The following is a 15,402-nucleotide window of genomic DNA, read 5'->3' as shown; positions in this document are numbered from 1 at the left end:
TGTCAATCTCCAATTATTTACTGAGCTGCTGCCTCATCAAATGCCTTGATTTATAAGGAAATAAACATTCACATATTAACTGTATTAGCCTCATTGCAAATGATTCTAGAGAAATTGGGTTAAAGGCTGACAAATCCTGACCGGCTGACAATCTTCATCCCAGAGTAGGAGAGGAAATGGCCCTGGAAGTGTTGACTGCATTGGTGGTCACCTTTCAAAATTCCATTAACTTGGTTCATACACATTGTAGGGTGGCAAATGTACTTCTTAATTTAAAAAAAGAAAGTGAGGGAAAACCGAGAATAACAGATCAATTATCCTAACATGGAGCAAATAACTAGAATCTGTTGTAAAATACATGATAACAGCGCACTTGGAAAGCATTAACAGGATTAGACAAAGGCAGCCTGGATTTATGAAAGTGAAATCAAAATGTAAGGTGACCAAACTGCTTATTATATTCAAGATGCTTGAAGTTAGGAGACAGACAGACAATGGTAGTGGAGGTTTGCTCTTCGGACAGGAGGCCACAAGTGGTGTGCCATAAGGATTGGTGCTGCTGCATTTTGTCATTTTTATCAATTATTTGGATGTGAATACAGGAGGTATTATTAGTAAGTTTGCAGATAACCTCAAAATTGGCAATGTGGTGAACATTGAAGAAGGTTATCTCAGAGTAAATACGATCTTGATCATATGGGCTAATGCACTGAGGAACGGCAGTTGACATTTAATTTGGATAACTGAGGTATTGCATATTGGTGGGGCAAATCAGGGCAGGAATCACACACTTAATGGGAAGGTCCTGGGGAGGTTTGCTGAACAAAGAGACTTTGGGATGCATGTTCCTCATGTCTTGAAGGTAGAATTGCAGATGGACAAGGTAGTGTTGAAGGCGTCTGGTACACTTGCCTTTGTTGGTCAATGCATTGAGTATAGGAGTTGGGAGGTCATGTTGTGGCTGTACAAGACATTGGTTAGGCCACTTTTGGAACACTGCATTCAATTCTAGTCTCCCTGCTATCAGAAGGGTGTTGTGAAACTTGAAATGGTTCAGAAAAGATTTGCAAGGATGTTGCTAGGGTTCGAGGGTTTGAGCTATCGGGAGAGGCTGAACAGGCTGGGGCTGTTTTCCCTGGAGCGTTGGAAGCTGAGGGATGACTATATAGAGGCATTTTAAATCATGAGGGGCATGGATAGGTTGAATAGACAAGGTCTTTTCCCCAGGGTAACGGAATCCTAAACTAGAAGACATAGGCTTAAGGTGAGAGGAGAAAGATTAAAAAGGGACCCAAGGGGCAGTTGTTTTCCACACAAAGGATGATGCATGTTTGGAATGAGGCATCAGAGGAAGTGGTAGAGACTAGTAAAATTACAACATTTAAAAGACATCTGGATGGATATATGAATAGGAAAGGTTTAGAAGGATATGAGCCAAATGCTGGCAAATGTGACTAGATTAATTTATGATGTCTGGTCGGCATGGATGAGTTGGACTTGAAGGGTCGGTTTCCATGCTGTACAACTCTGTGACTCTATATAGTCTGTGACTGATCTGTGTAACTGAAGTATAAATTTTTTTTCTTTTATAATCAATTCCTCTCATAGGTCAAAATTTCCTACCTATCTTTGTGTCATCTCCTCTCACCTACATCATTGTAAATTGGAAAAACTTGAGGCCCTAGTACAGACCCGAACAGGACTCCACCTGTGACATCCTGCCAGTCAGCCAAAGTTGCACTGATGCATGTTCTCTGCTTTCTGCTCGCCAGCCATTCTTCCAAAACAATCTTCTATCCATGTTCACATGTTTTCCCCCTACACCATGAACTTTTACTTTCTGTAATAATCCTTTGGTGCACTCAATTTTTCTCACGCCTTTCGTTTTACATTACATCTGTTCCCTTCAGCAGAATTTGTCTCTATTCTTATTAAATATTTGGGGCAGAAAATCCCTCCGGCATAGTGCAACTTCCATTTTATTATCATCAATAGAATTGACTATCAAGCTGTGAGCTGATAACAGATCACCCTTTCTACTCTACCCGTTGCCACTGCCCAAGACGCATCACTATCCTTTAGTTTCTTTCTGTGAAATTTGGCCTAAATTTGATATTTCGAAAATGATGATTTTTAATTGTTTCATGACAACACCGTTGAGTAGGCAAAATCTCCTATGCTGAATCTAAATAGATTCCTCTGTATTTTTTTTATTATCAAAAACTGGCAGCACCAGTCATAAAACAAAGTACAAGAGCAGCCAGAGATTAGGATTTCTGCAGCACATAACTCCTTTCCTTACTCCTTGAAGCAAATCCAATCTCAAGGTGCAATTAGGAGGTGATAGAAAAGTCTGGCAGGACAGTAAGAAATTGAGAGGAACAGAGATTTTGGTGTACTTGGCCATAGATCCCTGAAGGCAGCATGGCGGGTTTGTTAAGAAGGTAGATGGGACATCTGCCTTGATCAGTCAAGGCAGAGATAACAAGAAGAGGGAGGTTATTTTGGAGCTGTACAGAACTTTGCTTAGGCCACAACTTGAGTAATGTATGCAGCTCTGGACATCACACCATAAGAAGAAAGATTGTACTGGAGGGAGTACAGAGGAAATTCACCAAGTTTTTGCCTCTGATGGAATATCTTCTTGCAAAGAAAGCTTGGGGTTTTCTTTTGGTGCAATGAGTTTGAGGGGGTCTGGACACACAAGGGTATAAGATTGAGGAGCATGGATAGGGTGAGAGAAAGCAACTGTTCTCCTTAATGAATGGTCAGTAACAAGGGAGCATAATTTTAAGGTGAAGGTCAGGAGGTTCAGGGGGAATTTGAGGAAACATTTTGTCACTCAGAAGATGGTGAGGAATTGGACTGCAGTACCTGGGAGGGTAGTTGAAGAAGGTAACTTCACAACTATTTTAAAAGTACTTGGATGAGCACTTGAAATGTCATGACATTCAAGGCCATGAGCAGAGTGCTAGCAAGTGGGATTGGCTGTACAGGCTCGATGGGCTGAAAGGCCTTTTCTGTCCTCTGATGCTATGACTGTCCACTTGCATGGTTAGTGCAGCTCCAGCATAAACTTCAAGAAGCTCATCACCATCCATTGCAAAGCAGCCCACTTGCTTTGTACCCCATTCGCTACCTTCAACATTGAGTCTGGTCACCTCAGACACACTGTAGCAACAATTTATACCATGTACAAATGCACTGCAGTAACTCACGAAGGCTCAATTGACCACACTTTCTAAACCTGTGATTTCTACCACTTAGGAAGACAAATGTATGGGAAAACAGCTGCCACCAATTCCTCCCTCAAGTCATAACTGATGCTGATTGGAGATAGGATAGTTGTTGCTAATTGTAAAACTGATATTGACGGATAGAATAATTGTTTATATAACTAAATCTTTCATTACATGCTTTTAGTGAAATTTGAGCATTTTTGTTGGCTATTTAATGCCAGAATGCTTGTCTGTATACTTATACTGTTGTTGAGATTTATTGATTCCTTCCTTAAACTACCGAGTTGATATCGGTTTCATTCCTTAGGCATATTTCTTGAGAATGAACATGCTTTACGTAATAATTAAAAAGTGGATTGTTGGCACTCAAGTTTTTCCCCCATCCAAATTACCAAAATAGTTGTTTTTTTTGTTACAGAATTTTGTAATTGCTTTAATCATGCAAAATTTCTTTGTTATTGTGTGTTCTAGTTTTCCGAAGGTCAATCAAGAATGCAGTCAAGATCATCTGAGCACACATTAGGTATGATTTCCAGGTGCTTGTTGATTTTTTTTTTCCCTTGTCACTACGATTTTCAAATAATTAACTGCTGTCAAAAATTGTTTTAGTTAAGCTTATAAAAAGTAAACAGTCAATCTGAAGCTTCTCCCAACTAGGCTATATAAGAATGAGGAGGCATTTTAAAGGCATTTGATTACAAAACATCAAGAATTGCCCTCCTGTGTAAATCAGTGACAGTTTTATTTGAGATGCTGTGCATAATTGTAAGTATTGTCACATTACGATGGGAAGAACTGCATTGAAAATCAATTCCCACTGTTCCACAAGTCTTCAAATATAAAATGTGACCACTTTGTTACTAAGGTGATTAGTGTCTGACTGATTATAAAAGAAACTCTCACCAAGTTTTGTCAATGAATAAGCAAATTTAAAACTTTATTAAAACAAATTTAATAATACAATATGCAGCATTACATTATAATTACTAATATGCAAACTTGCAAGCTTAAATCATATAGCCTTTAAATTCAAATATGTACATTCATCCAGAAATGGAGAGGATGTGACCGATCAGACAGTTTTGCAGAAATAACGTGAGTGGAAAGCAAAGACAAAAGGGCATAAAGTCTGTTAACATGGAGTCCAAGCTGCAAGTGGAAATGAAGTGACGAATATTTCTGTTACCACACATTCAATTTTTGTTAATAATAACTGACTAGCCATTATTCCCCATTTCTGCAACAACACAGTAACAGCTTTGAGCTCCTGACCCACACAGCCAGTTAAATTGACTGACTGCATTTGCTGACACCAAGGAGCATGTGTGCTACTCCCCCTGCGAATGCACATTAATGGATGCAGCCATGAATGGGAAGTGGATTAGAGGATTGGGAAAGACCAGTTGGAGATGGGAGAGAGCTGACGAGCACAGCAGAAGAGATCAGACCAGTGGAAGTTTGAAGGGTTCAGGCCAGCATGCGGGATTAGGCCAGTGGGGAATTCAGCCTGGGGAATAGGTCTGATCTCTTCTGCCCCTCACAAATTTGCCCTTCTGTTCTTTTCCTTCCTCTACCTCTGGCCCATTTTGTTCAGCCCCAGCCCGATGTCTTAACCTACCACCACTCCCCTCCCCGTTTGTGATTCTATGTGAGCACACATGGAACTGTCCTGTAGTTTCAGTTTTAACAGACATTGTCTAAATGATATTTTGAGAAATTGTAGCAGTAGGCAGTACATCATTCAAATTTATTGCCTTTCTTTAATAAGTTATTCAGGGAGATGCAGAATGTTGTCAATATCATGGGTTCAATTCATGCACTGGCTGAGATTGCCATGAAACACTCCTTCACAACCTCTCTCCTCGATTGAGGTATGCTGACTGTCATGTTAAACCACCATCTTTCATCTTTCTGTAATGAGCAAGCAGCCCTATGATCGGTTAAGACTATGGCCACTTTACCTTTTAATCAGGGAGCCACTAAAGTGCTGATATTTTAACTGCATTTCCAGTAAAATCCACTCATGCAAATATATTGCAGATTTTTGCATTCTGCCTTTGAATGTAAAATCATAAAAAGCCCTTATTTTTGCTTTTATGGAGCTGCTGCTCAGCCTTGTCCTGCAAAGTATCACAAATATGTTACCTTCACTTTATAATATTTATAACTGATCATATTTACAATTGATCAGTCGGTTGAAGTGATGGAGGTGTTTTTCCCCGATTTGACAGAATATACCAAATTATCAATATAGCCAGCATAGTTACATGTCCCATGATGATCACCATTAATTGTTAAGGGGCTGGTATATTTTTCATTCCAAGTTTTACATTGATAAAGTCCAGCCAGTATTAAACTGGTCCCATCTGCCTGCATTTGGCCCATATCCGTCTGAACCTTTCTTATTCTTGAACTTATCCAAATTTTTTTTAGATGTTGTGACTGTACCTGTATCCACCACTTCCTCTGGCAGTTCATTCCATTCGCTCACCGCTCTGTGTGCGTTTTAAAAAAAGTTGCCCCTCAGTCCTTTTTAAATCTTTCCTCTCACTTAAAAATATGCCCCCTATGTTTGAACTCCCCCATCTTGGGGCAAAGATCTTTGCTATTCACCTTATCCATACCCCTCGTGATTTTATAAACATCAGTCTTATCACTTTTCAACTACCTACACTCCAGTGAAATATGTCCAAGCCCCTCCAGCCGATTTTTATAACTGACCCTCCATTCCTGGCAGCTTTCTGGTAAATCTTTTCTGAACCCTCTCCAATTTAATAATATCCTTATAACAGGGCAACCAGAACCCCGCACACTACTCTAGAAGAGGCCTTACCAACATCCTTTGCAACTTCAACATGACGTCCTGACTCCTATACTCAAAGGTCTAAGCAATGAAATCAAGCATGCTAAATGCCTTAACTATTGTGTCTAACTGTGACGCAAATTTCAAAGAATTATTTACCTGAACCCGTAAGTCTCTGTTTTACAGCAATACTTGAGAATGTATCTTTAATTGTATAAGTCCTGCCCTTGTTTGTTTTACCAAAATACAATTCCTCCCATTTATCCAGATTAAACTCCATCTGCCATTCCTCAGCGCATTGACGCAATTGATCAAAATCTCTTTGTAATCTTAGGTAATCTTCTTCACTCTCCACTGTTCCACCAATTTGTCATCTGCAAACTTACTAACCATGCATCTTCCTATATTCTCATCCAAATCATTTATGTTAATCCCTGTGGAACACCGTTGGTCACAGGCCTCCAATCCAAAAAAGAACTCTCCATTACCACATTGTCTCCTGCTGTAAAGCTCCATTTTGGATCTACTTGGCAAGCTTACCATGAATCCCATGTGATCTAATTTTATTAATTAGTCTACCACGCAGAACGTTATCAAAGGTTTTACTGAGGTCCAAGTAAACAACAATTTCTGCTCTGCCTCATCAAACCTTTTGTTTACTTCCTCAAAAAACTCAAGTTCGTGAGACACAATTTCCCTTGCACAGAACCAAGTTAACTGCCTATAATCATTGTTTGCCTCTCCAAAGGCATGTAAATCCTATCTTTCAGAATCACCTAAAACAACTTACCCATCATCAACATCAGACTCATAGGTCGATAGTTCCCAGGCTTCTTTACAGCCTTCCTTAAATAAAGGCACATCAGCCACCCTCTAATCCTCCAACATCTCACCTATGGTTATCGATGATATAAGTATTTCTGCTAGCGGCCCCACAAAATCCTCCCTAACTTCCCACAATGTCCTGGAATAGACTTGATCAGGTTCCAGAGATTTATCCACCCTTACGTAGCACTTCCGTGATGTAATGTGAACTGTATTTCAAAACATCAGTATATATTTCCCTGAGTTCTCTAGCATCTAATTCATTCTCCACAGCAAAAACTGATGCAAAACATTCATTTAATATCTTTCCCATCTCTAGAGCTCCAAAACAAAGATGACCTTGTTGATCTTTAAGGGACCCTACTCTCTCTGTTGGTCTTTTTCTCCTTAATATATTTGTAGAATCTCTTTGGATTATCCTTAACCTTATCTGCTAAGGCAATCTCATATCCCCCTTTGCCTTCCTGATTTCCCTGTTAGGAATGTCCCTACAATCTTTATACTCTTAAAGAAATTCAGTTGATTGCAGTTGTCATAGAGTCCTACAGCACAGACAGGCCCTTTCGACAAAACTGGTCCATGCCGACCAACATGTCTGTCCCTGCTAACCCCATTTCCCTGCACTTGGTCCAAATACTTCTAATCCTTTCCTGTCCATGTATTTGTTCAAATGCCTTTTAAATGTTGTTAATGTGCCCACTTCAACTACTTCCACTGACATCTCATTCCAGATGTGTGCGACCCGCTGTGTTTAAAAAGTTGCCTCTCCGGTTCCCTTTTATTCTTTCCCCCTAAACTGATGCCCTCTAGTCCTCATTTCCCTGGGAAAAGACTGAGTCCATTCATCTTATCCATGCCTTTCATGATCTTGTATACCTCTATAAGATCCCCCTCAGTCTCCTACACTCGAAAGAATGTTCTTGGCTTGCTCAACCCCTCCCGATAACTCACGCCATTGAGTTCGAGCAACATCCTTGTAAACCTATTCTTTCCTGTTTAATAACATCTTTCCTCTAACAAGGTGACCAAAACTGAACACTATACTCCAATTGCAGCCTCATCAGCATCCTGTACAACTGCAACATAACTTCCCAGCTTCTATACTCATTGCCCTGACTGGTGAAAGCCAGTGTGCCAAAAGCCTCCTTCACTGCATTGTCTGTAACTGCACTTTCAGAAAACTGTGAACCTGACCTCCAAGATCCCTCTGATCTACTACACTCCTTAGGACCCTACCTTTCAACATGAAACCCATATCTTGATTCAACTTTCCAAAACACAAGACTTCACACTTGTCTATATTAAACTCCATTGCCATTTCTTGGCCCACTTCCCTAGCTGATCAAGGTCTTGCTGCAATTTCTGATAACCCTCCTCACTGCCCAAAATACAGCAGACTTACTAATAATGCCTTGTACATTCTCAACCAAATCATTGATATAGATGATAAGCAAGCCTCCAGTCTGACAAGCATTTTTCCACTGTTACCCTCTGCTTCTCACCATCAAATCAATTTTGTATCTAATTTGCCAACTCGTTGTGGATTCCATGTGGTGTAAACTTCCAGAACAACCTACTATCTGGAATCTTATCAAAGGCCTTACTGAAATCCATACAGTCTACGTCTACCGTCCTGCTCTCGTCAACCTTCCTGGTCAATTCTTCAAATAACTCAACAAATTTGATCATGATCTCCCACTTTTAAAGCCATGCTGACTACTCCTAATCAAACCTTGTCTTTCCAAATGCATATGTATCTTATCCCTCAAAATCTTCTCATGTAACTTACCCACCACTGATGTTAAGCTTACTGGCCTATAGTTTTTCTTTGCAGCCCTTCTTAAATAATGGCACAACATTTGCTACCCTCCAGTCTTCTGGGACCTCACCCATGGCTAACGATGATGCAAAGATATCAGCCAGTGCCCTCACAATTTCTTCTCTAGCCCCTTGTCATGTTCTTGGATGTATCTGGTCATGACCAGGAAATTTAATCACCTTCATGCATTCTAATACAAACAACACCACTTTCACAGTGATATCGACTAACCCCAAGATATCACTTCTAACTTCCCCAAGTTCCCAAGTCGCCTTGTCTTTCTCCATAGTAAACACAAAGGAGAACTATTCATTGAGAACCTCACCCATCTCCTGCAGTTCTACACATACATGTCCACTTTGGTCCTTGAGTGGCTCTATTTTGTCTCTGGGTTTTTTTTTGTAAAGTATCTCTTTGGATTCACCCTAATCTTCTTAGCCAAGGTTACCTTTGTGTCCCCTTTCACCCTCCTGATTTCTTTCTTCAGTAAACTCCTGTTTACCTCCAGGTATTCCCTTGATCCCAGTTGCCCGTACCAGAGCCATGCCTCCTTTTTTTTTCTGGTCAAAGCCTCAATATCTCTTGTCATCCAGGGTTCACCCTCACAGGGACATACAGACCTTGACTCTGGTTATCTCACTTTTAACGGTCTCCCACTTGCCAGAGGTCCCATTGCCTACAAACAAACTTCAATTAACCTCTGCATGCTCCTGTCTAATTCCATCAAAATTCACCATGCCCCAAATTAGAACTTGAACCTGTGGACCAGTTTTGTCCTTGTTCATAATTATTTTAAAATTAATAGAACAATGGTCATTGGTTCCAAAGTGCTTCCCCACTGTCACCTTTGTCACCTGCCGTGCCCTATTTTCCAAGAATAAGTCGGGTTTTGCCCGTTCCCAAGTAGGAACCTCTGTATACCACATGAGGAAACTTTCCTAACGCACTTAACAAATTCCACCCCATTAAGCCCTTAATTCTCTGGCAGTCCAGTCTATGTTAGGAAAATTAAAATCCCCTACAATGACAATCCTATTGCTCCTGCAAGTCTCCCCAACCTCTCTGCATATTTGTTCCTCTAATTCCCCCTGACTATTTGGGGGCCCTATAATACCATTCCAATAACGTCACCATCCCTTTCTTATTTCTTAGCTTCACCCACAAATCCTTCTCAAATTTCACTTCCATTCTCATGTCCATAACTGCTTCAGTTATTTCATCTCTGGTTACAACTTGCCTTATTCAAAAATGCAACACCCCCTTCCCTCCTTCCGCCATCTCTCTCACGCATGAAACACCTGTACACTAGCACATTAAACTGCCAGTCTTGCCCCTCCCTTAGCCATGTTTCTATAATGGCTATAATATCCCAGCTGAAAATGTGTTGCTGGAAAAGCGCAGCAGGTCAGGCAGCATCCAAGGAACAGGAAATTCGACGTTTCGGGCATAAAGCCCTTTTTCAGGAAGGCTTATGCCCGAAACGTTGAATTTCCTGTTCCTTGGATGCTGTCTGACCGGCTGCGTTTTTCCAGCAACACATTTTCAGCTCTGATCTCCAGCATCTGCAGACTTCACTTTCTCCTATAATATCCCAGTCCCACATACCTGTCCATGTCCTATGTTCATTGGCCTTGCCTGTCAGCCCTCTTGCATTGAAATAAATGCAATTTAGAGAATCCAACAGGTATTCCTTGCTCCCTGCTGTGTTTCAGCCTGACCTGTCTCATCAGCTATTTCTGATCATTGTCTCTCCTTTGAGCCTCGCACTTGCTTTCCTAGCGTTGAAGATCCCACCCTCCTGCAAATCTTGTTTAAACGATTCCTTGCAGCATAAGCAAACCTGGCTGCCAAAACTTGTCTATATCCAATATATGATTCTTCTTTATTCATCCATTGTTCTCTAATCTTATAAGCCTTTTACTCCAACAGGAACATACTGTTTCTGAATTCTCTGATTTCTTTTTCTCTCCTCTCTGGAGTATTTACATAATTGAGTTTATTTGGATTTGAAATTCCAGTGAACCTTTGGTTCCACAGAAGTGGGTTTACAGCACTAGTGCTTTTGTCTCCAGCAACAGAATTCCAAGTTTTGACCTTTTCATCTGTTCTAGCTTTCATTATTTGTTGAGAACTTCTCAAAAGCTTTTTGACTGACGGGTTTGGATACTTTTGTTGTGTTTTGGTTTATTAAAAAAAGCTTTCTTTGATCGATTTAAGTGGTTCTCTCACCTCATGTCTGTATGGCTGTATATTAATCAAAAGGGCTAAATTCTATGGACTCATTAGAGATATTCCTAGTTGAAAACAGGATCAAGGAAATGCCTTTATTCCAATTGTTAAGACATACCTGACCATAAGCTCTAATCACATCGTGTTCAAAGTTTGCCATTTTTCTAATACGTCCTGAGATTGTGGATTGTAAGTCAGAGATGTACTTTGTTTTGTTCTCAAACTATTCATTATTTATTTGATTATTTGCAGCAAAAGCTTGACCTTGATCTGATTATATTTTGTTGGGTAAACTATGTCTGAAGTGTTGATTTTTTAAAAAAAACTAACTCTTCCACAATCATTTTTGCTGAAGTTTTCCCTAGAGGTATTGCTTCAGTTTATCATCTTGTGCAGAAGAGAAAGGCAAAACCTCTTCTTTTGAAATAATATATTCAGAATCTCAAATGATCTGATTATCTTTGAGAAATTTGAGCGATTGAGAGAGTATTGTATTGAGTATCCTGAATCTTCTCCCTCTAATAGCTTCTGAGGGAACACTCTCCACCTGCACAACTACAATAGTTTTGATATCTGTTTTGCTTCCTGATGCACTTTCCTTTTCTGATTCCTGAGCCACTCTTAGCACTGAAATCCTTCTCACATTTCACTTCCAACCTCATGTCCATTCTCATTACAATGTTTTCTTTTATATCACTTCTAGGTTCTAGCTTTTCTGCTTTATTATTCTGGCATCCTTCCGTTTGGTCCCTAAAGTTGATACTTTTTCCATTTTTCCATCTCCACATTTTCTGTTTCCCAGTTTTCTTTTGGTTTCCAAACTGACCAATTCCCTACATTTAGCTGTCAGAGTGAAATAATATGATTATTTGCCAGAACTGCTGCTGCTTCATTCTTGATTTTCTTTACCGATCTTTATTACTTGACCTTAACTGAATAGCCCTCACGTATTACCAGAATACTGTTTTAGATTTTTTCCATAATTCTGAATTACCTCATATTGTCTAAACTATTCTCTAGCTTCAATGATAAAAATAATTGTTTTCATAACATTTATTTTTCTTTTCTATGAATGTCTAATGAGTTTTCTTTCTTATTCTAAATTTTAGTTAATCTTCAGGGGCAAGCTCAACTGCATTGAAATTTTTTATTTAGCAATCTCAGAGTCAGCAGATTGTTCTTATTAACTAGTGTACACATTCATAGCTATCAAGACACACATTGTAGCGCACAGGTCCAAACATCTGTTGACCACATCATCACCTCCATTATCTGCACATGAGATGAAATATCTTTGCACTGCATTCTCATAAATATAAGTGCAGATTTCTAGTCAAATCAAATCCTCACTGGACTCCAAACCATCTGAGTTACCTCTTTTGGTCTTCCTTTATTTTGTCACCAGCTCATGTTGTCTCAAGTCAGTCTCTGTTTGAAGAGCAAGATTTTAAATTCCACTTTCCTCTCTTTTGTTGCTTATTTTTCTTTTCCTTTTACATGTGTCTGTTTTTATTTCTCTTCCTGTTCCGATTCAAACTTTATTTTCGGCTTTCTTATTCCCTAATTCCATTTTTTTCTATTTTAACTTAAAGGTAACTAATTAAAGCAGCAATGCATCATTTTCAGGGTTCCCTCGTTTTCATTCAATATTTAGTATTAAAAGTTGAGGAATCTCAGCCTTTTGAAATTTTGCCTTTATTTCAATCTTTAATTTATTTGCTAACACTCTGTGTATGAACTTAATTAATCAAATTTGAAACCAGTCCAGACTGGAAAGAAGTAACTGAGTCAAAAGTGAGGTCTGCAGATGCTGGAGATCACAGCTGAAAATGTGTTGCTGGTTAAAGCACAGCAGGTCAGGCAGTATCCAATGAATAGGAAATTCAACGTTTCGGGCCAGAGCCCTTCATCCTGATGAAGGGTTCTGGCCCGAAACGTCGAATTTCCTGTTCCTTGGATGCTGCCTGACCTGCTGTGCTTTAACCAGCAACAAATTTTCAGCTGGAAAGAAGTAACTGACTATTTCAGCATTCCAAGGAGCATGGCTGAAAACAGTCAATTGAGTAAAAAATTGAAAAGTTAAGATAGCAATACTTCACTGAGATGAAAGGATGTTGCTGAGACAAGGATTGAATCTTTTTATTGTTTGTGCTAGAGTTTTCTAGGTAGTCAAACAGAGCTTTGCCTTTTTGTGTTGATATTTTGTTAAATAATTTACTTTTTTACCTAGATGTGCCATTGTGTTCATTGGGCATTATGAAAGATGCATGGCAACTGCTACGGCAATGTATCAGCCCACCAGAAAACTCCAAGGGTACTACATTTGCACCTTTGCTGAATGACATCTTTCAATTCCTCTGTGGGCATCTTACTCGGACTTCAAATCTGGTAGAACAAGAAGTGGGGAAAGGGTCTGACCCTAAGGCAATTATTACAGCAATGGGTCACCAGCAGGAAAGAGCAGAGGTAAGAATATTAATGTACTTGGTAAAACCAATGCATAGGACAGTGCAATTCTGAGGATTCCTCTTTGCACAATATAAACAAATGGCTGCAGTGGTTGGGATTTTTCATAAACAAGTGGATTAATTCTGTAACGATCAAACTATTCTAGTGTATTAGCCAATTTCGTTTGAATGGTAATGTACGGTATAACAGATCAGCAATATGATTTCATATAGCTGTAGACACTTACAGCACAGAAATTAACTATTTGATCTGTTGAACCTCTGCCAGTGCTGTGAAAGTTCAAACATTTATAATGCAGGCTTTTCACCTGGCTTTCCATATTGTACTCTGTATTCTTTTAAATATTTGTCTCCCTCCCTGTTAAAATCTGTTGTGGATTCTAATAACAGCTTATAGTACAATTATCTGTATAAAACTACCTCTCTCACTTTTTCTTTCTTGATCTTAGATTTATGCCAGTTATAATTTTGTTCCTAATTTTTATTAGAACTCATCACAATTTTGAAAACTTGTATGAAATAACATTGTTATTTTAAGTAACAGATAATGTAGTTGAAATTATAACCTAGTGCCAGTAGTTTATTTCCCTATTTGAATTTTAAAGCAAATTCTTGGGTTTTTTTGTGCTTTTTTTTATTAGCTTCGTCTTGAAGCTCTTTGCCAGATTTCAACTTTCCTCTCTGAAATGGAGGCTAAAGGTGGCTCCTCATTGGATAGTTCAGGACTGTCAGTAAAATCCACTGGTCTTCTATTGACAGTACAGTTGCAGTTTTTAATTGGCTGTTTTGATCTGGGAACAGCAAATACAACAAACATTAAACGGAATTGTGGAAAACTCCAGCATTATACGGTAAAGGAATATTGATTTTGCTTTTCTTGAACTACAATGCATGAGGGTGCTTAAGTATAATTATTTTGTACAACTATTATGTATTGAATGGCACTTTCTAGATATTATTCACCTCTAACAAATGACTGTTAGTTTTATAGCAGGAGATAAATATAATTCAGTCTTCACATGTCTCTGGATTATTAAAGGAAATGCAATCTGTATTCACTGAATGTATTCTTTTACCCCCATCTCAGGATATAACACAGGCTGCCCATGGAAGTACACAGATTGAGCTCCAAGCTGCAGCACATAAGCTTTATCAACATTTGGTGTCTTCTCTGAAACGGGGACTTGCAACTGGAAATGAATTCTCAGGTTTAAAAAAATAGTGGTGTTAATTTGGAGATAATGATGTTTTAATAAATTAGAAGTATTTTATTCAATAGTGTCATTAATAATAGTAGGGAGATTTTATTTTTGACTAGCACTTCTATCTTCATTCCTACCCTGACAAAAATAAAGTCAAGAGTTTTGGATAAAATCTCGATCCAGTTCACTAAGAAAGTAAGTAGTTAGGATAGTCTTAAGCAAATTGCTACAGGACCACTATAAAAATTAAACATTATGGCTAAAATAAATGTTTAAGAACATAATTTTGATTTCTTGACTTTAAAAATGCAAGTGTTGATCACATGCATTCACTTAGCAACAAGAGAAAATTGTAGAATATAGTTGTATGCAATTTTTAAATGAGAAAACTAATTTGAAATAGGATTATGGGAAATGTTCAATGCTACCATTCCAAGAAATAGTAGAATTTACAGAAGCGGCATATGCATCTAATTTTTAGTTGAATAATTGAGAATTTAATCATCTGTCTCCTAAGCAGTGTTTGTGATTAGGGGTATTTTAAAATATAACGATGAAAAACTGCTGAAAGGTCAGGACAGGCGGGAACCTCACACCCTTTAAAAAGTACATGGATGAGCACTTGAAATATCATAACATTCACAACTATGGGTCTAGTGCTGGAAAGTGGGACGAGTGCAGATAGGTCACACAGATGCAATGTGCTGAAGGTCCTTTTCTGTACTGGTTCACTGTATGACTATGACCCTCGAATATCTTTAATGTTCTCTCTAAATTGTGGTGCCCAGAATTGTACACTGATCAAGTTGAGGCTAAA

General features: G+C 38.8%; 1 protein-coding gene across 3 annotated transcripts in view; it reads left to right on the top strand.

Annotated features, from left to right (window-relative positions):
- LOC132806698 (probable E3 ubiquitin-protein ligase HERC1) overlaps nucleotides 1–15,402 on the top strand; it is a 343,050-nt gene that overhangs the window by 129,713 nt on the left and 197,935 nt on the right. For all 3 annotated transcript variants that reach the window (XM_060821274.1, XM_060821268.1, XM_060821283.1), the window contains 4 exons: nucleotides 3,711–3,762; nucleotides 13,146–13,381; nucleotides 14,025–14,234; nucleotides 14,471–14,591. In XM_060821274.1, the coding sequence (XP_060677257.1) occupies nucleotides 3,711–3,762; nucleotides 13,146–13,381; nucleotides 14,025–14,234; nucleotides 14,471–14,591 (619 nt within the window). The remainder of the gene's footprint in view (nucleotides 1–3,710; nucleotides 3,763–13,145; nucleotides 13,382–14,024; nucleotides 14,235–14,470; nucleotides 14,592–15,402) is intronic.

This window comes from Hemiscyllium ocellatum, chromosome 1, assembly GCF_020745735.1.
Source record: "Hemiscyllium ocellatum isolate sHemOce1 chromosome 1, sHemOce1.pat.X.cur, whole genome shotgun sequence".
Lineage (NCBI taxonomy): Eukaryota > Metazoa > Chordata > Chondrichthyes > Orectolobiformes > Hemiscylliidae > Hemiscyllium > Hemiscyllium ocellatum.
Note: the sequence above shows the minus strand (reverse complement) of the source record. Positions and strands in the feature narration are given on the sequence as shown.